The sequence below is a fragment of the Plectropomus leopardus genome, chromosome 17 (assembly GCF_008729295.1).
Source record: "Plectropomus leopardus isolate mb chromosome 17, YSFRI_Pleo_2.0, whole genome shotgun sequence".
Classification (NCBI taxonomy): Eukaryota; Metazoa; Chordata; class Actinopteri; order Perciformes; family Serranidae; genus Plectropomus; species Plectropomus leopardus.
This window is the reverse complement of record NC_056479.1, coordinates 10,746,073-10,773,831: the sequence shown is the minus strand read 5'-3', so window position 1 is coordinate 10,773,831 and position 27,759 is coordinate 10,746,073. Positions and strand designations below refer to the sequence as shown.

Genomic DNA, 27,759 nt, shown 5'->3' with positions numbered 1-27,759 from the left:
TGAGTAATTGAGTATTTTTTAAAAAAATAAAAATTGTATTGGCATTTTTATCAAAAAGCAACTTTTTTTTAACCTAAAGATCTACTGATCAGTATGCAGCCAAACCAAATGAACCCACTGAAAGTAATTGATTTGAGCTGTCTTGACCAATTTAATTACACAAGATTAACATTCCGAGACCATGCATACATAAAGACATGAAGGCATTTTTGGGTTTGCTGCAATTTATACCTAATTTTGCTTAATGTAGACCTGTTGTCTTTGTTCGTGGATACTAATTGTGCCATATAACAAAAGCACAGTACACCAATCCATGTAAAAACAAGATGGCAGCCAAGTTTTGAAGTTTTGAACAGTTTTGACTTGAACAGTGACCCCTAAACCATAGTTACAAATCATTGAACAAGTGTTGCACTAATTTTGTTTTTGCACAACTATGTTAAGGCATTGAAATAAACATTTTAGACATTTATACTTAATCACACAGTTGTGATTATTAAAAATAGACCCATAGTCCTCATATGAGGGCATAATTTCCCCCCAAAATTACTAACTGTTCAAAAGCAATTCTTATTTTTTATACTTATCAGGTGGTAATCCCAAATAGCTAGGAGAGATTTCAAATGCATGCCAAACAAAAACTCAGACCTAAGGAGGTTGAATAGTAAGTTTTAGAAAACAAAAAACTTATCTTTTCACTGTAGCCTTTAACCCTAGCTTAACTGCTTTGCATTTTGCTTCATACTTAGGCACTGCTGCACGTCTTTAAATGTATTATTATTATTATTATTATTATTATTAATGTGCATCCTCCTTTTGTGATTAAATGGTTTAATTTGGATCCAACAGAGGAGTTTATTTATCTATTTCTTAAATCACTTGAGTTAAATCTTCAGTTGATGAGGTCCAGCCAGGGGTGGCGGTAATGCATCATTGTATTGAATGCAAGTCACTCAGACAGGAGCCGTAGAAGAAGAACCCTGTCTTTTGTCCAATCAGAGGCTACGTTGCCACATGCAGTGCGCAGGCGCAGTGGAGCAGAAATTTCATGTGTTGTACGTCGTGTCCGGTGGAGGTCACAGACATCTGAGCAGAACCGAGGTGAGTTAATCATGCCGTGCGCCCGTGACACTGAAAATACTTAACTGTGTTAACAAATGTGTGTGTAGCAAGAATTTCAAGCAAACTGGGGGTATTTCAACAATCTTTAATCTTTAAACGACGTTTGTTGAAGTGTTAGGTAAGGCTAACACGAGCAGCCACTTTGCATGTCCCTCAGCTAGAGTAACATGCGTAAAGTCACCCGGCGTGACTCTCCTGGCACACGCTTTGCTGTAGCAATAATTTATATCACATGATACATATATACGTAATTTTTAGCGTGTCATAAACGAAGAGCTTCAGTGCTCCGTTTAGTCGTCTTGGCTCTCCAGCTGTCTCAACACACCGCTAACTAACAAGCTAATGCTAGCAGGTGAGCTAAATTAGCTAATACACCCGCAGCCTTGGCATAACTCAGACCAAGGCCAAGGCCACCTATTGATGGATAGAGGGGATTTATATGGGCTTTCTAAGCTCCGTCGCACACACTTTAATGGTTTACGCTGCGTAGGTGTATTGTTGGTGATGTGTACTAATTGTTTCATCCTCTTGTCTTGTCTTCACTGTTAGTGGGATTGCTGTCATGGCCAAGCTGTTCGAGTCTATTGGGAAATTGGGGCTGGCCCTCGCCATTGGTGGTGGTGTTGTGAACTCTGCCCTCTTCAATGGTGAGTTTTGGACAATTAACAACACACATAACTGGTCATTTTTAACAGCAGCAAGGGCCATGTACTTAGATTTTACGTTACTGACAAGTGATCCATGTGTCCTTGATGTGAATGCTGCAGCACACAGTGAAGAATAACAAAAGTATCTTGCAGAAGGACCTGAAATTGTCTGAGCCGATTACCATCGGGGAATTGAAGTCACTATTAAACTTGGTCAACGTGATTGCTGCTCTAATTTTTACCGATATTGAAAATTGCACATATTAATGTAATTGACTGTTTTTGTGTTGCATTTTAACTGGAGGTTGTGCATGCTCTTTGTAATGTGTGACAAGTGTATTTGTCGGCTTGCATTTATTGTTGTAACAATGTTTAGGTTACTCTCTTGGCCAGGCTGCTCTTGAAAAAAGAGATTTTAAATCTCAATGAGACTGATTTAAAAAAAGGGGGGATATAAGGAGTCTGAGCAATTGCATAGTGTCTAGTAAAACCACCATCTAATTCACTGTGTGATTATTGTGCAATTACAGGTGTTTAAGATGTTAAATTAATTAATCACCACGTTTAACTTCAGCATCTGAGACAATATTTCATGAAGTGGTTGAGAAAGCTCACTACTGAAACTTTAGAACATGCATGCAAATAAACAAAGCACAAGTAAATAAAGAAAACACCAGTAATTTGATAACACATAGGCTGCATTTTGAAAAAAAAGCACAAGTAAATAAAGAAGACATGAATCAAGCATTTTACAATGCATTTATAGAATTTTGCCTGATATCACACATAAGGGCCATCGTGTTACACTTTTCCAACGTTTCAATCAGTCAGCTCAAACTCAAAGATCTGGACCCAGTAGATAGATAGAATAGAATACAGAAATGCATAGCAAATACTGAAATACTCAAAGTCCTATGCTCCATGTACTTGAGACATTCACCAGTCATATTTATGTTTATTGTAGTTTTGAAATTCTGTTTGCATGATACTGTTTTTATTTGATGTATTGACTATTCTGTTGGCATTAGTATTTATTACTCATGTGTATCATAGTTTATTTAGTGTCTGCTTAAAACTTCTATGATGTTGTAACACAATATACAGCATTTCTCTATTGTTACTTGTTGTTGTGTATATGCAGTGCATTTATTACAGCGTAATTTCTGTTTTCAAATGAATGTTCTATGAGTTCTATGTCAAATGTTAGGAAAATACTACACTGGATAAAAAAAAGGTTGTCAACAAAACATTTAATGGTTTGACATTTGTAGAGCTATAAACTAAAAAAACCCCGTACACTGCATACATTAACCTCTTTACAGAGAGACTGATGCTTCTTTCTTCTTTCTGCAGTTGATGCAGGGCACCGGGCTGTGATATTTGACAGGTTCAGAGGAGTGCAAGATGCAGTTGTTGGTGAAGGGACTCATTTCCTCATTCCGTGGGTTCAGAAACCCATCATCTTTGATTGTCGCTCCCGTCCACGCAATGTACCTGTCATCACAGGCAGCAAAGGTACATCAGTTATCCAGTAAACTGCTTGGATGCCATCCTCACTTTTGCCTCTAAATATTCTGTGTCTTTAAAACCAGGGAGGCTGTAGAGGTCTTATGTAGATGCAACTGGCCTCAAAGAAATGTCATAATTCTTGTATAAGGAGAGAAATGAGCCGGTGTGGTTTATCTCTATGTCACCTAATGTAATAATGCTATATATGTTAACAGTTGTTCATACACACAGGAGGTTTTAATCCTTTAAAAAAAACTTTCACTTATAGGCTAATACGTGCTGTAAGATCTACACTTACATTATTCCCCCCACAGATCTGCAGAATGTAAACATCACATTGCGTATCCTCTTCCGGCCGGTGACCACCCAGCTGCCGCGCATCTTCACCAGTATTGGTGAGGACTATGATGAGAGGGTGCTACCATCTATTACCACAGAGGTCTTAAAGGCTGTAGTGGTGAGTGTCACAATAATCACAAATACAAGTTTTTGTCGAAGAGTGATAGTGAGCTGATAAACGGACTCATAACTCACTGTGTGGTTGTGTGTGTGTCTGTTTTTCACAGGCTCGGTTTGATGCTGGTGAGCTCATCACCCAGAGAGAGCTTGTGTCTCGGCAGGTCAGTGAGGATCTCACAGAAAGAGCCAACACCTTCGGCCTTATCTTGGATGATGTTTCACTGGTATGGAGCTACTGGCAAATTTTGGCACAATGTTCATCAGTTGTGTTTCAGTTTGGAGAAGTTATTGTATTGTGTTCTTTCAGACACACTTGACCTTTGGCAAGGAATTCACAGAGGCTGTTGAGATGAAGCAGGTGGCCCAGCAGGAGGCTGAGAGGGCCCGTTTTGTTGTAGAAAAGGTAATGTTTTTAACACACAGGTCATTCCTATACTATTTGTACATTAAGGAACACGGTGGAGGGTTTTTCTGACATTGAGATTATGAGGCGGTGAACCTTTGAATTCCCGCCTTCAGCTCTGACAGGTGTTACAACCAAAAACACTTTTTTCTAATAACCGTAGCAGTTGGTGGGTTTCTAATGTTTGTGAATGCAATTGTGGCATTACCCAGAAACTAGCAAACAGGAATGAAGAGGAATGTTATGAATCGGAGCAAAGAGGGCTCCAGTCCAGTGCACCACAGTATTTCCGCAGATAATGTCTTTGCCGCCACATTGAAAAAAAAACGTTATGAAAACAAAACTTCTATTCCATGCTGTTCAAGGATTTTCCGGGTGGAGTTTATAAATACCATTGCAAAAGGCCGTTAGAATCTGTGTTTGTGAATGCTATCCCACGTGCCTCTATGTGTTTGTCTCACTGCTGCCCTGTATTAAGACAACATGTTTACACCGATGAAATATAAGGAAACAAAGAAACTTTTTTTAAATCAACCTTTTTCCCCACTTTATCAGTACAAAAGTTCAATCAGCCATCTATAAAACATAATGGTTTATTACCATACATTACAACATGACTCCCACATATAATGATAAAACCAAAAAATTTAAAATAGGAAATAAAATAATTAAAATAAATACAGTATAAAAAGGGATAGGTTGTCATATAAAAATGTCTTGTCAAAGTGTGTGAGGGGATTACTTACGATTATTTTTAAATACTTGAAAAACGGGGGAGATTTACATTTGTGTGACAGTGTGTTGGCCAAAATGCATCAATAATTTTAATTTTATTTTCAATCATATAATTATTAAAACTCTTAAAATACGTGGCTTGTAAAAAGTCTTTCCTTGAGCTAGTTGAAGGCACGATAAACATGCATGTGTGTGCACATGATCAGGATGGTACCACCTCCACCTAATTTTGAGCCAGGAAAAACCCTGGTACGCATACTCGAGGGGTAAATGTGTGGAATATTAAATTACAGTTATTGTGAACTAAGGCAACTCACTATATCTTCTTTACATTCTCTTAGGCAGAGCAACAGAAGCAAGCTGCCATCATCTCAGCAGAGGGAGATTCCCAGGCTGCCTTGCTCATCGCCAACTCCCTGATGGAGGCTGGAGATGGTCTGGTAGAGCTACGTAAGTTGGAGGCAGCTGAGGATATCGCTTTCCAGCTCTCCCGCTCCCGCAACGTTACTTACCTGCCATCAGGACAGGGCACATTGCTCCAGTTGCCCCAGTGATAACATCTCGCCTGTTGTGTAGCCCACTCCTGCTGTCACCAGCCGTTTCAAGGGCCATGGGAGGGGTGGTTGGAGGATTCAATAAAGTACTCTCAATTTCACACACATTCCTCCCACTCTTTCTCTAACCAACTCTGGACTGGGCTCTGCTGATAGCAGGGTGGTGGGAGACAAAGTGAGAGGTCTGCGATGGATACATAATGAAGTCCACCTATGTATACGAAGTGAGGAGTAACCTATATACAATTTTTGTTTTGATAAAAAAAAAAAAAAAGACAATGCAGTAAATTCTGTAAAGATTAGTCTTTGCTACATTGTTTCAGAGCACTGCATGTGTGGAAAGCAACAGATTTTAACATCAAGGGAAAACTGTCTGATTCCTTTTAAAAGATAACATGATAAATCGTGAATAATAAATGCCATAATTGTTGTGCTGGAACGTTTCATCAAATTGTGTAACTCGGTATATTCAGATATGTAATGAAAGGCTCTCCTTATGATTCACTGACATAACTGACAAGAGATGGTGTATTCATTTGACTTAAATTCTCTCTGTGCATTCTGATTTGCCAGAGGGATTAAATTTCTTGAATATATCTGCTTCTTAGCTAATTATTTCGTCATGAATATTGCTACTCCCTATCGATTGGAACGTGCCTGTCAGATAGTAGAGGATGGTCCTTCGTTTTTTACAGTGGTCGCTGTGTCTTTAGTTTGTGTGGCAAAAGTGTACGGCCAATGTTTCAGAAATGGCTCAACTAAATAAAATTGTCTTTCTATGTTTCAGTGGTCACAGTCATTAATCAAGGCCTCTGAGCTGGCTGTGCAGTGGTTTTTGTTTAAAGTGTCACTATGGAGGATAACAATTGCATCCCATTTTCAAAAAATACTGTAGAAGATTATAACTTCATTGATGCCTCAGTAATTGTTCCATTGTGTTTCAAAAAGGATAAAAGTGTTTATCATTGGTAGTTTTGATGATGTAGTGAAAGTTTAAGAGATTTTCTTTTAACAATGGTAGGGAAGAAATTAAAACCTATGCAGCTCATAGTGTTTTTTTGTTGTTTTTTTAATTTTCTGGTATAAAGATAAAGATCAAATTGTGTCATAGTTCAAATTAATTGGATGATATATATAAGGTTTCTGCATTTTAGTTATTTTATGTTGAGCGTCCGTTTTTAAAACCCTTCTAATTTCCAAATCTTTTCTTGAAGGAAAATACAGTACTGTGCGGAAGTCTTAAGCCACCATACATAGATTTGCTAGCAAAGTTGTAATATTAATAACAATAAAATTATTTATATATATATATAAGACGTTTGCACAGTACTGTATGTCGTTAAATTATGGAATTGGGTAATTTTACTTGGACTTTCCATAGAAACATTAGAAATACACAAATATTTTACCAGGACGCCTTGTGTGTACTGACCATAAAAGCTTAATGTTAAAAAACAACATCAAACTCATTAAAATTAAGATGCATTATAATATTTAAGAGTACCAGTTGGTAAAAATAGAACAAAGTCATTACACTCTTAAGATTTCTCCTTGGAGAGGATAAAACGGTCCGTAGGGTCTTCTCATTATTATTTCATCAATCAAGGATTTCAGCTGGGCGCGCGCACCCTGTCTGGTTTGGAGGGGAGACGAAAAGAATCCAGACACGCTGCCGCGCGCCTGCCCAGACAGCGGCCTGAATGCCTGGGATGAGCGCGGGACGACGGTGGTACGCGCGAGAGCTTGGCCGGGCCACGTAGCGGGGCTGAAGACACCGGTGCGCAGGTATCTCCGTAGCCCGTACAGCATATTTACAAACAATCTCACCCACGTTTGCCCATAAAAATAACTGGCATTGCCTTTTAGAAATGCACATCCGCGAATGTAGAGGGAGAGCGAGAGAAGTGCGCGTGCAACCCTGAATCTGTGCAACTCTGATTGCACGAACGCAAGAGGGAGGTCGCTCTCGACGAAGGTAAGCCAGCAAACCTACAACAAAACGTCGCTATATAACTTACATTAATGCACTTCATGTATGACAAGGGTAGCAGCTTCTGTGAAAAAGCACACGTATGTCACCGGTATCCGGTACCCGGAGCTGCTGTGTCCGCGAGCACAGCTAGCACTGACTTTGTGACAGTGTCGAGTTGAGTGGGTTTGTCAGTACAGCAGTCTGGGTTTTGTTAGGAAAGCGGTGCTTTTCATCTTGCACGTCAAGAAAGACACATTGATAACAAAGCATGGCTTTTCATCTAGCTTCTTGTGGGTCCGATAACTGTCTCACTTCCCCTTTCAAAGTGCGGTATCGAAATTAAGTGCAACGTTAATGCTAAATATCTGACGTTAATGCTAGCTTTGAGCTAACTAGCCCCAATCTGGGCGGTTTTGGGTTAAAAAAAGTGAAAGTCTTGCATATATTGTAAGCTAATGCATGCCAGCAAATACTAGCTTGTAGATAGCTTAGCTAATGCAAGGTAATATGATTGTTCTTGTGGTTGGGTTACCTTCACTGCACTAAAATATCTAATGGCTGCACCTTCAGCTAATGTAGCCAAGTTAGCTTGTCATGTGTGTGCAGGTTAGTACCTATGGAGTGTGGCTAGCTTAGCTAAGTAGCCTAAGTTGGCCAGGCCTGCACAGTGTTACTGCTGCTCGGTGTATAATGTTGCGTCTTTGTTTTAACCCTTTCTTTGCTCCGTACACACTGAAACGTTAACTCCAATTCTTGTAGCAGAAAAGATTACTATAAGCGTGATTTAGCTATGTAAGGATGAAGTAGTTGCACTACATCCAGCCATACTTTTTCAAATGATAATGTAGCTTTCGCAATTTAAAGCTTCGTTCGCCATTTAAAGTAAGCTTGTATGACCCAGTCCTTCCGCTTGTCTTCCAATTATTACTCTTTGCACTCTAAATAAGATTGTAACCAAGACATCCAAATTGAATGTTCTCATTTTCCCTATTTAGAATAGAGATATTCCCGTTGTGAACATCAGTGGTCCGCTCTCAGGTTTTCTCAAGAAAGAAACTTGAGAGAGCTTGGGGTTGAGACAATATCCACTTTCCTATGATAACTCAGATGATTTATACCAGATCAAAAACATTAGGTACTGCTCTATGAACCGATTATGAGCTTGAGGGCCAAATACTTACAGAGGCATGGAGCACCCCTGCAGTGCACCACACAGTGAGCTGGTTAAGGTCTTATGAGTTTGGACTGGGTGAGGAATGTGAACCTTCACACGGTCCTCTACAAGCTGCGAACGGGGAAAGCTCATTAAAGTCTAGACTTTAGAGGGAGTGTGGATTTGAGGAGCATTGCTGCATACAAAGAAGTAAACGTGACGCATTTTGACTGCTTCAGAGGTTTCATCTGCTTTACTGTCACAAGTCAAGCATTTGTGAACACTTGCGGCATTTATTGCTGTTGGTTTAAATGTTGTGTAGTGCCTTTGCTGTAAAGCTCCCATCCTGTGTCATTCAAATTTTAAGCCACAGCAGCAGTATCTATCCGGTATACGACTGGCTTTGTGGCTTACCCAATATGAAATTAGTTTTGGTTTCTCATCTTGTCTCTGAGGCATGATTGAGAAAAGCTATAAATTGGTTATTGTTGGATAAACTTTGATTTCTGGTTTTGTAGAGCATTAGTAATGCTTTGGATTACTTAAATGGACTGTCAGGGAGACACTCATTTATGCATGCTCCTCTTTTTTTTGCGTCAGGGTGCAAAGTTCATCTGTGAAAGCAGTCCAAACTTAAAAAAGCAGTTGCAGATGATTATCATTGCAATAGGTTTGACCTCCCCATCTGGCAAGGTGATTGTGCAGACTAATTACCTGTTATATTGATATTGAAGTCTGCGCTCTACTTGATACCCACATCAAAGGACTGCATTATTTCGCTGTGAGTGAAACTCTGAAATGAGTCATCATTGATAATGATAAGCTGGTGGAAGAATTTTACTCAACATGGGTTACATAACCTCAATGCGTGTGTTTATTTGGACACGCTTTGTGCAAATAAACACGCATTTACACACACTCTTTTTAGCAGTGAATTTAGCACATTTGTTTAAAATTGGGAATGAAAAAATGAATGGCATCTTAAAGTTAGCTGTTGCATTTTTTTCCGCCCTGATGAACATTTATTTTAAACACACATGGGCTTAAAAGAGAATGTAACAAGCTGATTGCATGTCAAGTCAGGTTCAGGCAGTGGTTTTTCATGCAATTTATATTCCTCTGTCATCCAGACGCAGGGTAATCTATTAGGCTTTGTGTCTAAGACAGCCATGTGAGTTGAGTTGCTCTGTCAGTGCAGAGCTCACCCTCCCCTTGTGGTCTTAATGCTCTCAGAGCTGCTGTCCAATTCTCAGAAAGGATCAGAGTCAGCATGCACAGGAAGACAGGTGTGCCTGTGTGTGTGGATAGCCAAATTCTACATAAATGACTTTTGCTTCCACTTGCAAAACTGGTAGAACACAAATTCATGTATGTTTGGCTTTAATAAACGCTCAGCAAACATATTTAGTTTCATTTACATATGCCATCTTTCTTACATGTTTTTTTCTGACAGTCTTATGAGATGAAGTGAAAGGAGGAGCAAGAAAATCAGTTCAGGGTTTACTGAGAGAGATTAAAGCAATTAAGTGAGAATCAGTTTGAACTTAAATTCAGACTAAGTACTGAAATTCACGTAGCATCTTTTGGATGAGTGAATGAAGTTGAAAAATGTCAGAGTAGAAAATCTATAAAACTCATGAAAGAAAACTTTTTTTTTTGAGCTTTCAAATTTAGAGGTTTCACTTTAAATTATTCTGGTTTTATTCCTCATATTCTCAGCCTCTGATCAGTTTGAATCAGTGTTGATACTGAACCCTCAGTAATAACATAGTTATGGGAGCTGTAGTAAAATTAGAACACCACAAATGAAAATTGAAATTGAAAACTGCTCTAGAAAGGTTAAAGTTAAAAGATGCTTTTTGCTAATTGTGATCAATAATTATGAACGTAATTGTCAAGATGATCATCATGTTTGCCTTGGCTGTGTAGCTCTACATGATTCCTGTCACTAATTATCTGCTCCTTTGCACACTCTCTTGCTCCTTTTTTCTGGCACTCTGGCAAACCCTTCATGTTAATGATGGCTGTAAATTAAAGACAAGAACAAAGTGGTCTTCTTGGGTCGGTTGGGAGATGTTTGAATATGAAAGTCCCTCATGCCCTATTTTTGTTTTCTTTGTAGATGGAGGAGCTTTGTGTTAAAAAGAAATAAGGCGTTAGACGTTAGGAGAGGATGTTTGCTGTCAAGAAAGGAAATGTGTTTTTTGTTTCTTGCTCAGGGAGGTTTTCTAGTGAACGAACCACCCTTTTGCACAGTCATTATGGCGAGTAGGGTGTGAGGTCAGTTGAGGTCAACCAACAGTCAGCCAGGGACACCCCTGCTGAGATGTATGCAAAAATCAAGAGCGTACAAATGGCATAAAAGCAATATTTATTTGTGTACATGCTGTCTTTTTCATCATCAATTTGCGTAAACAAGATGGTCTCACTGTAGGTTCCAAACTGTGCAGTGTCTTGGCTTCATAGAAAGGTTGAAATACAGTTTCCTGTGGTTGTATCTGCAGTACAAGCTACTGAGCTGTGGTTACACTATGCTCTCTAACAGTCAATGGGAGGTGTGTGTGCAAGTTGGTGTGTATTGTTTAAAAGACTAGATAATATTTTGTGTAATCAGTGCAGTTGGTCTGGGTTTTGTTTTTGCAAAGTGCTCAGATAAGTCTTGTAAATTATACCAAATGTTGCGCTGGAAAGATATGAAACATAACTTTGACCATGTGTAGTTTCTGAATCGAGGAATTTATTGTTTAAAATTCAGATTGTAGGTGATGTACAGTGATTGTGTATGTGTTGTCATAGTCCATTGCTGTACATTTGAGCTATCAACAAATGTTTCAAGGTTTTTCTCCTCCAAACTCTATTTTAAAAATGTTTTATCTGGCCATCTGTAAGAAGATATTGCACTTCGTCTTGTTTTGTATGTGCTCATAAATGAACGAGTTGGTGTACTGGTGGGTTTTTTGTTAGGGATATAACAGTATAGCAACTCAAAGGAGTATCATGTCATGAAATTGCAGGAAATAAGCACTGATGAGCATCACTAAAAAACGTTATCTCCAAAATGGTCCTCAACGGAAACAACAAACATAATGTGTGGAAACACACAAATTAATCTAGCAAGCAAACCACCTCTGAGTTTTATTTTTTAGTGAGGTGTTTCAGTTGTGGCCTGGAAATATTTAGAATACGCAGCTTCTGAACTTGAATCTACTCACATTCACTTGTGAAGCCTGCGGTTTTAACTCCTACACACAACACTGAAACATTTGCGGGCAAATGTGGTGCTCTGTGTTGAAAACTTAACAACATGGCTTTGGTTTCAGTTCACAGTATTTGTCGTTACACAAGACTGAAAGAGCACCTTTTCTAACCTCATCTATATTTCGCCTGTTTCCTCTCTGTCTTATCTCCTAGGTAATGCACTGTAAATGGCTCCTCAAGCAACACACAGAAGTCATTACAGCAGCTCCATGTCTGGCATTCAGCTTGTCTTGTCCTGCTCTGCAGTTTGAAGACACTGGCACCCTGCAGGGCAGCAGCCTTCAGAGAAACTGAATCTTGGATCTGCCTACACCTCACATACTAACTTGAGAGGAATTCAGCTTCAAATGTTCAGCATCAAAGACACTGAGCCTTTGATTTTACACTCTGATTTTTAGGCACATGGAACAAAACTTGGAACAGATTGTATGTCTTTCAGAAGGCATTTCCTACCTTGGACAGTATGGATGCTCTTTTTGAGTCAGGTTGACTCTCTTGTCTCATCCCCTCCTTCCTGTCTCTTCAGTTGAAGGAGGGTAGGGGATTGGTGTGGGGTCCCCTGCCCCTCCTTGCAGAGTAGGCTAGTCTACCTTGACACCATAGCAGTTACTCTTTTTTCCCTTGTGCACCTACCAACTGCATCCCGCCATTCACTCTCCCTCTTCATGAAATCCTGCAAGAGCCTCAAGGAAGAGGTTTCTGTCCCTAGCCTTGGCGGGATGTCACAAGAAGAAGGACGCAGGGTGCCGGTGTCAGAATCCTATTTTCACCCTCCTAACCCAGATCTGGACCTGATGGGCAAGCTTTATAAGAGGGAGGTTGGTGGCAAGCCATATTCTGTGTTAGTGGACAATAAAATGGCGGCCAAGACATCCGTGGGAGACCAGAACATTGGTCAGGTGCCGACTCAACATGTGACGCCGCAGCAACATCAGCAGTACTTCATGGAGGGGGGAGCAGGGCAGGACGTGGGGACGCACGGGCCCCAGGCTGGCAACGACGGCACCTCTGAAGACACTGAAAATGATGATGACGATGAAGAAGAGGGTGAGGATGAGGACGAGGATGGGGAGGATGAGGGCTTCAAGCGTGAGCAGATCATTGTGGAGGTTAACCTGAACAACCAGACACTTCATGTATCTAAGGGGGAAAACAAAAGTGGAACCACAGCAGATGAATCTGAGAGAGCTGGCAGTGACCATGATGATGATGATGAGGAGGAGGAAGAGCAGGATGAGGACAGTCCTGATGAAGAAGAAGAAGAAGAGGAGGAGGAGGAGGAGGAGGGGGAGGAAAACAACGAGGAAGATGATACTGAGAGTCGACGAACAAGGTCAAAGCGGGCCCGTCGTGGTACGAGTGGCACAGAAGCTTCCAGCCAGCCTCGCAGGAAAAGCCTCAGAACAGTTCTGAGCGCCGCAGGAGTGACGACCAGGGGCCGACGGAAGCCCTTGGAGCCTTCGAAGAGCAAGCGTAGGTCAGCCAGATCAGCCCCATTGTCTGCTGGTTCCACGACCACAACGACAGAAGGAAAAGCAGAGGTAGAGGAGAAGGAGTTGCTGGCGTGTGAAAAGTGCCCGCGAGTGTTTAACACACGCTGGTACCTGGAGAAGCACATGAATGTCACACACAGGCGAATGCAGATTTGTGACAAGTGTGGCAAAAAGTTTGTCCTGGAGAGTGAGCTGGCCTTACACCAGCAGACTGACTGTGAGAAGAACATCCAGGTAATGCAAACTTTTCTCTCTGCTTCTGCAAAGTCACATTTTATTCTGAATGACTAAAAGGGCATTTCCAGGGTTCACCATATTCTTTGATTAGATTTTTATATAATTGATCAGTTCAGCAGTTTCCCAGCCCATCGTTGTTTTAGATTTATTTTGGGTGCTTCGATGCAATAAACAGAATGCTGAAGCAGTTTGTAAATATCTGAAACATAAAACTGTTATGTTTCTTGTTATACTTGGTTCATAAAAAAACTAGTAATAGGATTGTGGTGTAAGAGTGAAGGAAAATAACACATTAGTTTTGTTCCTGGGCAAACAAATTTGGAATCCCACTAAGTCATATATCTGTAGCCAAAATACTGCCTAATAATAATATTAATTATGTTTTATGTTTTCTGGGGAGTTATTTGTAATATTTAAGCCATAAAAATGCAAAACATAATCATTTTAATGGGCTGTATTGTGATCTGCTGTCATTGATGGTATCATACATGGGTTCAATTTGGTTTTGATTCTCCAAAACAAAAAAGTGATTCAGCTTTTTAATACCTGAGGGTGTTTTGACTGGTTTGAACGGCTTAATTTAGCCCCATGGTTTGCTGAAGTTGATTTGGATTATCAGTTTGTGAAGAAAGTCTTTTCACCTTTTCCCCAGCTGGTTAAACAAGTTGAAAAACCATTTCAAGCTGTGAATAAACAAGTTCTCTAATAATGAGCTCAATGGATCAGAAAAAAACTGTTTATTAATGCAGAGCCTGTTAATGCACTTCTCAATTCCAGGAGGCAAAACTCAACATTCACTCTTTTTGATCATTTCTGTTTAGGAGAGAGTACTGCAAGTGGAGTATGTTTAACAACAAGGCTGCAACCATTGACTGTTTTCATTGTTGATTAATCTGTTAATTATTTCTGGATTTATCAATCCGTTGTGTGGTCTTTAAACTGTCAGAGAATTGTGAAAATAATTGATTATTATTTGCCAAAGCTGATGATGATGTCCTCAAATGTCTTGTTTTGCCCACAACCCAAAAGATATTCAGTTTCCATTTCACTTTAAGAAGCTGGAATCAGAGAAAAGAAAAAAATCTTAAAAAATTACTCGAACAGATAAGTAAATCATCAGATAAGTTGGCAGTTAATTTAGTAGTAGACAACAAATCAATTTATCATTGCAGCTCTCATGTCTCAGTAATAACACACTGTGAATCACAGTGGATGTTAAAATGAGTTTTTACACCAATAAAAAAAAAGGGACATCATCAAATTAACCTAAACTCAATGCAAATCTAAAAGAGATAACCGATCACATTCACCCCTTCTACTCTGAAACACCAAAACCATTACGAGTGAAGCCCAGTGAATTTACATAATAACCTGCATGGAAATCACCTGTATCACCTGTATCAAATCAAAGCGTGAAAGTTGATGTTTTTAGGTTCGGTACACTTTTATCTGATAGGTTTAACTACTGGATAGTCACTTCTTGGTCAAAACTATATCACAAAGACAAAGGATTATAGCAAAACAAATTTAAAAAAAAAAGAACAAATCAAGGGTGGAATACAGTAATACACATCCCTTGGTATAAAATGGGATTTAAAAAACCCCACAGCACAGTGTAAATCTGACATGAAAAATTAACATCTTTGTGATAAGAGTGCAGTTAAGGCTACCAACAGAGCTCCGGGGTTCATGAATGAGATGGCAGATGCACAACTGTGACCCCAGTGCTCCCCAGCTTTATGATAGTGAAAAAAAGAAAGACGCTGTTTGAAGAAGAAAAATCTCACATGATAGCTTGGCAAGCATTTGCCAGAAGACATGTGAGAGATACTAGAACAGTGGAAGTCTCTGATATGATGAGACCAACTTTAAGCTTGCTGGCAATCTTTTTAAATGCTATCATTTATATGTTGGTGGCAACGTGATGCTGTGGGGAGGATGCTTCTCTGCAGTCTGCAACATAACTGCCAGTACAACTGGACTGACTTTCCAGCAGGACAGCTTCTCCAAACAAAGAGCCAAAGCTCCAGAATAGCTTCAAAACAACAATTTTGGTATTCTGTATTTTCAGAGCCAGTCTAAACTTGAATGTTCTGCAAAGAAAAATTACAGTGTCCAGTTGTGCTGAGATGATTGACCCACACAGACATAAAGCTATAATTGCTGCCAAAGGTGCCTCCGCTTAATACTGTGACAGGGATAAGACACAGAGGCAATCAATTGTTTTGTAATTTATGTAATTTATACAATGATATATAAGTCTCCTTCTGTTGATGTGTCTTTTTACATCCACTTCTAATCTTTTTTCCATTATTTTAATGAGGACAAGGTGCAGGTGGGGTAAATACTTCACAAGTGAAAAATATGATTCAAACAGAAATTACATCAGTTAGCAATAATGAAATCAACTTATTCCTGTTTGTTTTTCTCCCTTGATGGCATCTAGATTGTATAATCAATTGAACTTTGTCAGAAGATTTCCAGGGGGAATTCAGGAAATTAGACACATTGTTAATTTCTCCAGCAGAGGGAGCTGGAGTATAATGAAACTGTACTGGAAAAACAGAGCCATCTGATGGCCATCAGGATTTGTTGCTGATGATGTTCATCAGTAACAATAATCTTTATCTTCTATCTTTCTATGTGTTCTTCAGTGTGTCTCCTGCAACAAGTCTTTTAAGAAGCTGTGGTCACTGCACGAGCATATTAAGATTGTGCACGGCTATGCGGAGAAGAAGTTTGCATGTGAAATCTGTGAGAAGAAGTTCTATACTATGGCTCATGTCCGTAAGCACATGGTTGGTAAGTGAGGGTCTTTTTTTCCGCAGTTCCTTTTATGCTGCATCACAATGTCACACACTGTGGGTGTAAGCCATTGCTACTTACATTAAAAAAATAATATTATAGACATAGTTCATGGTGTGTTTTGGGACTTTACATGAGCAGTTTTTCCTTTTGAAAGGTTTTTATGTAGCTTTTTTTTTCGAAAATCACAAACGAAACTTTCTTTAATAACAAACAATGACACACTGCTGTCCTGGTTTAAACACTAACATTATCTGATTTAGTGTTTGCAGTTGTCTCAGTGTTATTTTCTTCTCTCTCTCTTTTATTCATCTCTTCCCCTCAAACCCAGCTCACACTAAGGACATGCCATTTACCTGTGAGACATGCGGGAAGTCATTTAAACGCAGCATGTCTTTGAAAGTTCACTCACTCCAGCACTCTGGAGAGAAGCCCTTCCGTTGTGAGGTAAGATACACACACGCTGTGTCCCTGTTCAGACATGATATTCTGTAGACCGTTTCAAGGGGTCTTTCAATTGCTAGGAAACGACATTGTTGTTCCACCAAGACTCTCAGTCCAACTACTACTGTGCACGAAAACAGCAGAAGAAATGCAAACTTTAATGTTTTTTGTGGATGTGTGCACGCATCGCAGGCTTTCCATGAGTGTTTTTTTTTTTCCCCAGCTGCAGTTTTGGACTCGCAGGGTGTATAATTGATATGTTGATGCGTTTGCAGATTATCAGATCAGATCGATGAAATAGAGCTGTTTGTGAGTGAATGCAAACTTTTAGACAACACAAGGAGCAGTTAAGTTTCACTGTCAGCGCGCCTGCCGTTCTACTGTTCTGTCTCTGCCTTGTTTCTGGTGCTATAAATAACCGAAAGGTTCCAGTAGTGCTCCTAATAAACGGTCCAGCTCCAAAATAGAAAATCAGTTTGTGGCAGTAGATGTTTTCATCATGGCAGGCTGCCCCAAATGAATGAAACTCTGAAAAGTGAACACAGTACACGCAAATAAGAAGTCCCCTCTCTTCCTCTGAGTAGCAATCATTAGCTTGCATTAGCAAGCAAACAATGTGGGCTAGCAATTGTTATCTTGAACAAGCTTACTTACCGGAAATGGAAAGACCCTGGAGTTTCCAGACGGTGTCCTGTTATTTCTTTTGACAGCTACAATCCACTCTTTGTGCTGGCTCGTTAGTTTGTAATTCATCAAATGGAACAACTTACCATTAAGCAGCAGTGTCCTAAAACTAATTTTGTCAGTCTCCACAGTGTGTATTTCAGATCAGGAGGACTAAAGTTCATCCTTTCATAAGCTGTTGTGTAGTATCGGCTAGACTGGAAGCCTAAGTGGGACAGTGATGTTGTTTCCTTGCAACTGGAAGACACTTTGAAACAGTCTATAGTATATTACAGATATATAGTATATTCTGTTAAATCTGAATTGGGTCCAAAGCTAGTTGAGACAGATTGCAGTTCACAACAGTATCATAATGTGTCTCATATGTATCTGAAGCTAATGCTACATGAAAAGATGATGTAGGTTCAGGCCTCACAGCCAGAAAACATGACAAGCTCAGTTTTATTGTGCTGATTGCAAACTGTCCTTTAATGTGATCGGACACATTTTTGTTCAGTTCGCTTTATAGTGTTAATATGTTGTGTAACCCCCCTAACCGTGGCCTTAAAAGGTAGATACAGTCATCCTTTGTTTGTCCTCATGCCACCCTGTCATAAGTAGACGACACTTGATACATGGATATCCAAGAGGAATTTTACAGCCAAACTTGTTCGTCTTGTTCTGTCATTTTCCATCACCCTTTTACATGCTTCTGCTGTTAAAAATGTTTTGCCACGTTAAAGGCCATTCACATAACATAGAAGACAGGAGCCTTTTTACCATGACAGTTCCCAAATAGACACTAAGTATTTTTCAAGCAGCCTAAATTCCACAGCTGAATGATGATTTTTCCGCAACACAGTCAAGGTTTAATTTGCTTTTCTGCTTGAACAAATGTCAGAACCTCTATAATGTTGACATACTGGAGTGATGGTATGCATTAAATATTGTTTGTCACAAACACACACACCTAAAACATCATCCTTGTTGCACATCCTTTTATAATGTATTTATTTTGAGCTGAATTCAACACTCAGTACTCCATTTGGCTGTTAAAGTGGAGTGACTAAAGGTTACAGTTCTGTGAATTTGTCCTTGTGTGCCTCCAAAAGAAGCCTCAAGGTAGGTTTTACTCATTAGTTTGAGCAGAGGAGCATCTGTGCCATGTGGTTTGTGACCAACCACAAAATATTCAGTTATATTCAGTTGATGTCTTTCAGACGGGGTCCATCCTCCTGTTTTTTTAAACATTCATCAGACAGTAATGCAATCTTAGTTATACAGAAAAGTCAGGTCTTGTCAAATATTAGCAAACCACACATTCAGTGGTTACCAGTTAACTGTAACATAAATGTAGTTCAGTGTGTTGAGCTTCAACCAACATCTGTTTCAGATGCATTTTGTCACATTGTGTGTCAAGATTTCCAGCCTTATTTCTGCTCAACACGGTTAGTTACAGTTGAATATCTTTTCCCTCTCCTCACTTGTGAATTACAGGAAGTTGACAGATGGGGCGCTTTACTTCTACCCGAGGCTTTTTAATATCCAACCACTTAAAGAACAGCACACAGGGAACATGTGTGTATGGGTGGAGCTGCTCAAATTAAATGTTTGAAGTCTTTCTGCACTGCAACATGTGATTACATGCCTGTTAAGGGTGTATGTAATGTATAGGTCATTCTCATCAGTGGTCTTGCTCTGTAGTGCCATATGGAAACTGCTGGATTTCTTTACCCACAGACATTTATTTAGCCAGGTGGTGCCATTGAGGTTATAAATATCTGACTCACAGACTTGACTAAAAAAGCCTCATAATGCAAACGCACCATGTGGTTACATGTACCCAAATAATCTGGTTATTGTTGGTTTGCTGCAGTAACCCAATTTCTTAAATCTCATATACATATAAATGAGAAATCTGATTCCATTATCAGATTAAGAGATTAAGAGAAATCTTGTTAACACCGTTTGATATCCGGGGCCTATACTACAAAGCCAGTTCAACAAGCCCAGGGTATCTTTTGGTTATCTGGCTTCACTAACCCTAACGTTGGCTGTCTGGATAACCAATACCATGAAACTAGTCTTTAACTAGCTCAGTCAACTTTCAGCCACAAGCCCATTCATCTGAAAGAGCCAGGGTGGTTAATTACCAGCAACTACCTGCAGGAGTGTCCTGTTTTACTGATAGCAAGAAGTCATTATAATCAGAGTGAAATAGGAATGATAGTCTATAATCTTACAACAGAATAAGAAGATGTAGAAAAACTAGAAGTCGTTTCCAAATATTCAAAGTAGGCCAAGGATTAAAACGTGTAGGTATTATTATATATGATTTAAGTATAGAGTGAGTGTTTTTTACTATTTATTAAGGAACTACTCTAACTATGTAACATAAGCACATTTAAGAGTAACACCAGACTAAAAAATGGAAAAGTAGAAGTTAATAGCCCTTTTTGCGCAGAATTAAACAAGGCCGGCATCAGACCACTCTGGTGTATTATTGAAGACAGCATGCCGGCATTGCAGAAGCCAAAGAGGTGTGACATTTAACACAACAGCATCTGCCTCTGGTGTAACATGTAACATTTGACAATCAGCAACACTTTATAAACAATAACAATGGCATAACATGGCAATAACAATCATTCACTGTCCCTGTTGTATGGCGGCTGATCTCATCAGGGTAAGGAGCTCCTGAATGTCGATCTTTCCCAATTTGCAGACATATATGGCTGCTCTTCTTGTTCTTTGAGTTAGCCATTAACTGCTGCTAGCTGCTTTTTGAATCTCCTGTGGTGGGTCGCACACATAACACGGCGTCAAAATGTCACATCCGTACTGCCCATATTCCCATTCTGCTGTCTGTCCCTTTAACATAGACCTCGATGCGGCACTGTTTCTACCTATGTTGCTGGTTACTTTGTACACCGATTCCATGATCATACCCCTTTTACAGAGTGGCGGGGATATTCCCACCTTGAACAGGCAGTGTAACGGGCTGATGACTCGTGAGGTCTATCTGACTAAAATCTTGCATTAATATTCACAGGAGCCAGGAAGCAGTGTGTGGACAAATTTCTAGTTCTTATTACACAGGTGTCACATGTTGTTATGAGCTGCAGTGATGAAGTCAAACTGTAAAATCAGCCACACTGTCAGCTATCACTCTGGGAATAAAATAAATTTTGCACAGTTAAAATGCAGCTAAAATCATCATCAGGTTTTTAGTGTTTCAAAATTATCTCTGTTAGAAGCTTTGTTTTATATACAGAGTGGAAATAGAAAGCCAGGAACAATAAAATGATTAACTGACCTATAAAAATGTATTCTCTCTTTTATCCTGTTAAAAAGTGAACCAGCTTCATGGTATCATGGTACTTAAAATCAGGGTTACCCTTAAATAACCTTAAAACCCCAAAGCCTGCTCAGCATAACGGGCCTCTGGGGAAACCTGTTCTCTTGGTCCTTGTATACAATTTTCCAGGGGGGTTCAGCCCCTCATGCACAAAAATATAAATGTGAATGGAAATAAGTTTCTCAGTTTCCTGACTAACCTGGTTTCTTGTGTTCATGTAAATGTAATCCATACACAGCAGTTACATGACAGCAGTGTATCGATAAATAAGATCACAGAACTTTTTTAAATTTTTAATGCTCAAAAGTATAGGAGGAGGAGGACATGAAAGATCTTTTACTGTCATTCAGAGTTTTTTGAGTTTTTGTGTGTCTGTATGTATGTTTAACAATTTCCTCTGTTGACCTGGTGTGCTACTCGAATGTCTCTGTTGTAGAACTGTGATGAGCGGTTCCAATACAAGTACCAGCTGCGGTCCCACATGAGCATTCACATTGGACACAAGCAGTTCATGTGCCAGTGGTGTGGCAAAGATTTCAACATGAAGCAGTATTTTGATGAGCACATGAAAACACACACAGGTGAGTAATGCACCCATCGCCTATTAAACAGACCAATTTTGTTCCTGGGGTCTATTGTTCTTCGGGTATGTTTTAACCTTTTTTGACCTCAGGAACGTTTTGTTGGAGCTGAACTTTTGTCTAGTTTTAAAACTCTTTTTGACCTCAGAAACCGGGAAACGATGAACTACATAGTCACTGGACAACCTCAGAGTTAAATTTAGATCCAAAGCTATTGATGCTGCCTGCTAAAACTAGCTACTCAAGAGACTGTGGTTTCGAACGTTCAAGGAGCAATCAGCAGCGTGGAGTCTCTTATTGTTTTTTCATGATACTGAAATTTGTAAATGCAATACAATACCTTGAAAAATATTGACATTTAAAACCATTTTTGATACCAAGGGGAAAAACTGATATTAAGGGTTCACAAGTTATATATTTAATTAAAAGATAAATATACCAGTAGTATACCTTGACAGTTACGCCTTTTCCTGTCTTGATTAGTATGGGTCTGAAAAATGCAAAGACATGGGATGTGGGATTTTATGATTTTATGAAGTCATGTTTTTATGGTACAGTAAATATTTGGGCAAAATTCTCACAAACTCTATTGTAAAGTCGGTCTATATTTTCATGTTGCTCAGTATTAATAAAGTCTTAAATTCCATTTGCCTTATGCCTTAGGAACCTTGATAAGTAAGAGTGAGAAAACACAGCTGGTATCGATGTATTGATACTGCAGAAAATGAGTATTGAAACTGTTTCAAATATTCATAAAATTTCATTTGTATTGATAAATCAGTGTTTTTGACAATACTTGTGTCAAATACAAGCAAGTTCTGGCCATCACTACTATAAGAACAGGGACTTGGAAATTTACTTTCTGTAATGTCATTAACGCTTGAATTTATGCAGCCAACTTTCCAGTCTAAAAAAAAAGAGTGTGATAACAGAAGAAAGGCGAAAGAAAAGTGTTTCACAGTGTTTAAATTTTATACAGTCTAAAACAGAAAATTAGCTTCAAAGCTCTCTGCTGAACCTTACTGTTGTGGAGGCAAGCAACAGCTTTCTCATTCCCTCTTTGCACACCTCTTTTTTTTCATCAGCAGTATTCAAATCAGTGAATTACAGAAAACAACAATAAGACTTGCCTGTTGTGGCATTGAATGCAAAAGATTGTTTCATTTTGAACGATATAACAAAATTCTTCAGGTGTATCACTTGAAAGAAAAATGTTGAGTGACACTTTTTTCTATCAAAAATATGTAATTTCAGTCCAGCAACAGTCATCACACAAGTCACACATCCTACCATAAATCAGGCCTTACATGTGAATAGGAATGCAAAATGCCTAAAAGACTTAAAACGTCATACTTTTTTTCAGTTTTTGTCGTTAGATGTTTGGTTTTTTATTCTGTCTGTAAAATATTGTCTAAGATTCAGAAATGTTTTGAGATGAAATCTTTGCCAAACAACAACAATGTTCCCGGGCTCAGTCAGCCAGCCAGTCACCATACACTCTAAATAAAGAAGACATGAGAAGTTTCCAAAATGAACATTATAGTGGTAAGAGCAGGAAGACTTCGCCCAGTTTATGTAATGAGAGGGATGCTCTACATCAAAGAAGAGCCTTGCATATATTGGGGCTTATAATGACTACCCAGACACATGCTGTATTACATCCCTCTGGTTTTCTGTCCCTGCTGCTTTGCTATTTCGAAGTCCAAACTGAGCAGTGCAGCCTGTTCGTCTTTCACTGTTTTCTTTCAGCCGTGCCGGTCGTGGGTGGACACACTGCTCTCCGTTGGCCCTCACGGTTCTATTTGCGATGTGTAATTACACTACCCTCTCCTCTCCTTGCCACTAGCAACCAGTTTGGAGACACACCCAGTCTTGCCCTGTAATAGGCGGCACCCATGTTAAACACAAACTCTCAAAGTTTGGTTCACTGCTGCTCACAGATTTCTCCTGATTCCTTGTGAGTGTACTGTAACAGTTACAGAGGACTAGCACATTGGCTGTCACCTTTTGATATTCAGTTGGTTTGGAGGAGCTTCACACATAACATGCCAGTGTAAGGCATTTAGAGAGCCCTTCAGCAGCCTGTTAATAGATGGCTGTGTGGGTGGTAGCAGGCACATTCAGTAGCTCCATGGAGGGAGGTTAATGAGAGCGGCATTCCAACGGAGCTGCTGTTATTCACTTTCACATCTCCTCTCCTCAAAGTGTGAATTGTAATAGCTTCCTGCGGAGTGGGTGGGTTGACAGCAAAGACCCTCAATTCAAGATGCCAACTTATTAGCATTTTTAAAAGAGAACTGTCACTCTTTGTAGAGAGAAATGAGGGGAAAAAAGTTAACTTTGTTTTTTCTGAGAGCCTTAATCGGTTGATTTATTTTTAATTTGTAAGCATCGCATTTGACAAAAAAGGATTTGACTCAGATGCATCATATTATTTTCTCTGTGTAGCTCCAGTCTTCTTGTTGATTTATACAGTCTCTGTCTTCCTCAAACATCACTCTTTTATTTTCTGACTCTGTGCAGGAGAGAAGCCTTTTATTTGTGAGATCTGTGGGAAGAGCTTCACCAGCCGGCCCAACATGAAGCGACACCGCCGCACCCACACTGGGGAGAAGCCCTATCCCTGCGAGGTGTGCGGCCAGCGCTTCCGCTTCTCCAACATGCTCAAAGCACACAAAGAGAAGTGTTTCCGGGTTACCAGCCCTGTGGTCCTGCAGACCAGCGGCCCACCTGTGCCTGTCCGCCTCTTTGCCAACCCCTTCACCTCCTCTTCCTCCACCTCTATTCCCAGTCCCTCAGCTCCCACCCCGGCCACCTCGGCACCGCTGGGCCTCAGCCCGACTGGTGGGCCCATGCCTCCACGAAGCCCCGTGGGACACACATTCTCCCACGTACAGCTCCACTCAAGCCCCACTCACCATCACCCCCACCCCCCAACAACCCCACAACACCTCTCAAACACACCCCAGCATGCCTCCCCTCACCCCCACCACCACCTGGCCGTGCCCCCGGTCTCCCACCTGCCTCCACCCCCGGCCCTTTTCAAGAGTGAGCCCTTAAACCACTGTGGGCACGAAGACAGCAGCTACCTGCACCACATGGCTCCCCCTGATAAAGGCCCCGGGGCCCCACAGCACCACTGAACTGTGCTCCAGCTCTGCAGGCCCACACCAAACCGCGCCTTGTTCCTCCTCTTCTCATAGTCCTGCCTCAGTCTCTCAGTTGCCCCTGATGAAAGGGTGCTCCTCTCAAACAGATATAGATAAGTCAAGCTACACATGCACGCCTGTGTATGTGATTATACACCCTCAGTGTGCACATTATTTAAGTAAGACGCCTACTTAAATAACCACGGTTGACTGACAAAGATTTCACAACCTCTTGAATTTTTTTCTTCTTGAACATTTTCTTAAGAAATCTACACAACATGATTTCCTTGCGAGTTCTCTGTCTGTACATTCATGGGTGTATAGTATCTTCTTTTCATCAAAAGCTGCTGACGGAGGTCGACATATGTATTACCCGGGCTTCGTGGATCATCAAGGAGTCATTGAACTTTTCCTCTTTACGTCAAGTTGACTTGTGGTTGCACATTGATCAGGACTCTTGCTCTGTGTGCAGTTCCTCCCCACAGCAATACTCAACCTGTCCTCTCAGTTGTACTGCAGAGCCTCGCCCCACAGCAATGTTTGATGAATGTTGGTTCTACCTGAGCCTTTCTCTGTCCTGAAGCCAAAGTTGAGGCTTTCTGTCAGAGGGGCGACAGCAGCAAGACGCAGTGCCATAGGTTACAGTAAGAAGGGGGGAGGAATTTTTGTAGGGGACATTAGAAAAAAAAGGGTTTTGTAAATGGTTAGTTGAATCTAGACGTGGTCTAAGGTTCACATCACGGTTAAATGGTGCTTTCCATTCCAGTACATAAAATATTTCTTAATTTTGCTTTTCCATTTGATTTTCAGAAGTGTAATATTACAAAATGTATTCTGTCAGCCTGGCTTTTCTACAATGGATTTGAGTTATGACTAGAAACTCAAATCATGCAGGACATACACCCTCACAAGCACACTCTGAAAAGACAACAGATGGCCACTGGTGTACTTACTGCGATCAGTGCAACCTCAGCTTTCAGTACTGTTGGTCAACCAATGTTTTTAGATAACAGATGACTGTCAAATACTGCCACTGTGAGGGGCCAGACACATGGCCCCATCAGGATTTACCCCACTTCCCTTCGCTGCTGTCGAAATGATACGGGTTACCATGTGAAAGGTCATTTGACATAAACACACACACGCAGTATACACACACCGGGACCTTTTTTCATCACAGTTCTTAGCAGGCAATTTATGCATATTCCTCTTAGCCTATATTCCACGGTTTGGTGTGGGGCGTAGTATGTAAAGGTTTGTTTTTTTGACTTTCATCGTACAGATTGATCCACACAGGCAAACGCGTGTCTAAACCTGTTGAATGTTGCCTACGCAAAATGATGGCTGATGAGTCATTCGTGTTTTTATTTTATTTTTTTATTCTTTATGTTCTCGGATAATTTGCTCAGTTTTAAGCTAATGAATGGTTCTGCAGTGTAGATATACTGTTATTAGCACATGATAGGAAATGTCAGGATAAAAAGCAGTGGTCATACAACTTCTAATACTCAGAATTCTTGTATAGATAAGCATACATGTGATCAAGTCAGCATCTTTACATTTATTAATGTAATAGCCGATGGTGTGAATGTCATTTGTTTAAAATGGTTGGCAAGTATTTGGCATGAATTTGAGCTGCGTGGTTGTTAGCCCTTCACCCAATCTGACAGCTATCAGATGTGTGTGTAGGAGCGACGTTGAGCTTGTGTGTGTGTGTGTGTGAGAGTGAGAGAGTGTGAGAGAGAGAGCGAATGTGCGCATGCATTAGTCTCTACCAGTCTGTCTGGTTATCCCCAGTCAGTGCTCTTCTACCAAAAGCTGCTTTTACACAGTGTGACCCAAAATGTGTATATTTGGGGATACCTGAGATGGGCAATAGCAGTAAAATTAACATGATCCTCTTTCTACCACTCTAACTGTATTAAGTCTGAAGTGGTTAAGTAGCTCCATAGATTAGGATGTACCCCTTTCTTTGATTTGAGACCTGCAATTATCCTGCCATTTCTGTGGGTCTTAATACAGCCGTGTTATTAGCTCATCATCCTGTCCCCTCTGGTTCACTGCTGTGCTTCAGCATTTTTGCAGTATGGAACTTTGTCTTGTTGTTTTTTTTTTGTTTTTTTTTTAAGCCTTTTCATTTGTGTGTATTCTCTGCACTTTACTGCTGCGTGGGTGAGGCGCAGGGAAGCGAGGGACTGACAATGCATTGTGGAACAGAGTGCAGTTGTGGCTGCATGGAAAAGGGTGGAGGTGATTATTTCGAGTGGATGTTTTTAGGCAAGGAAAGGAGGAGAATCCCGGATGGAGACGGTTAGTGTGGAAGGGACCATAGCAAACAGGAGGACATGTCTTTTAGTAGTGAATTTAATTTCCTATTTTTTCAAAGAAATACACTTTTGCTCCTGATGTTCCTCCTGCTGTGGCGACTTTACACCAGCCCCTCCAAGCTATGTCTGAAATCCATTCTTTTGTTCTGTTTCTAAATGGAGTATTTCCTGTCCGTCATGTCCTTTTCTGTCTTTCAGTTTGCCTGAATGATTCTCCTCCTCCTTTCTTTGTTATATAGAATGCACTTTCTACTAAAATTCTTGGCTAGTTAAAAAAAAATAACATTGTATATTCTTTAAAGATGTTTTAAAAAATCAATATACTTTTTCCCCTTTGTATTTTTAACCACTTAATGTAGCATTGCGTATTTTATTATTGTATCTGGTACAACATGTGCAGCTTTATAATGTCCTGGTTTGTCCTTTTTTTTGTATGTTATTCGGAGATTGAGGAGAAGTGAAAAAGTTGGGCCTTTTTTGATAATGTACATTTAACTGACTGCTAACTTTGAGAAGTAAAAACAAGTAGCCATGATTATCACATATCCGTGTGCCTCTTTTTATCTTCAGATGCTATGAGTTTACTGTGTAACTAAACCAGGACAGGTTATTAAACATGAAATGTGGAAATAAAAGGATCGTGAACAACATGTTCCTAGTAGTAAGCTAAGGACCTTAAGCTTTGCTGAAAAGCTTAAATTCCAGCTGACTGTTGCAGTTGCACAGACTTGATTTGAGTGAGTGCTATAATTTGACTATTTTAGGGTCACTGGGTTCTTGGCACAAGGCTTGGAACCAAACAATGTCTGCCGGCTGCACATGACACTGAAGGTTCAGCAGCTGACTGTTTTATGTCCTCTTTTTTCTGTAACTACTTCTTTTATTTTCCA

The 27,759-nt window shown here is 40.1% G+C and overlaps 2 protein-coding genes across 3 annotated transcripts; both read left to right on the top strand.

Moving 5' to 3' along the window:
• The first annotated feature begins 1,036 nt into the window (after window positions 1-1,036).
• Window positions 1,037-6,215, top strand: phb (prohibitin). Its single transcript, XM_042504881.1, has 7 exons — window positions 1,037-1,101; window positions 1,672-1,769; window positions 3,123-3,284; window positions 3,593-3,735; window positions 3,845-3,961; window positions 4,045-4,140; window positions 5,217-6,215. Exons 2-7 carry the CDS (start codon window positions 1,685-1,687, stop codon window positions 5,427-5,429), a joined length of 816 nt encoding a protein of 271 aa, XP_042360815.1. The 5' UTR covers window positions 1,037-1,101; window positions 1,672-1,684; the 3' UTR covers window positions 5,430-6,215.
• An 893-nt stretch (window positions 6,216-7,108) lies between these two features.
• znf652 (zinc finger protein 652) lies at window positions 7,109-27,412 on the top strand. 2 transcript variants are annotated; one of them, XM_042505139.1, is made up of 7 exons: window positions 7,120-7,214; window positions 7,296-7,404; window positions 11,966-13,539; window positions 16,197-16,344; window positions 16,679-16,794; window positions 21,249-21,393; window positions 23,917-27,412. In XM_042505139.1, exons 3-7 carry the CDS (start codon window positions 12,478-12,480, stop codon window positions 24,534-24,536), a joined length of 2,091 nt encoding a protein of 696 aa, XP_042361073.1. In that variant the 5' UTR covers window positions 7,120-7,214; window positions 7,296-7,404; window positions 11,966-12,477; the 3' UTR covers window positions 24,537-27,412. The 2 variants fall into 2 exon arrangements, with proteins under 2 accessions (XP_042361072.1, XP_042361073.1); XM_042505138.1 differs by having other exon boundaries at window positions 7,109-7,404.
• The last annotated feature ends 347 nt before the right edge of the window (window positions 27,413-27,759 follow it).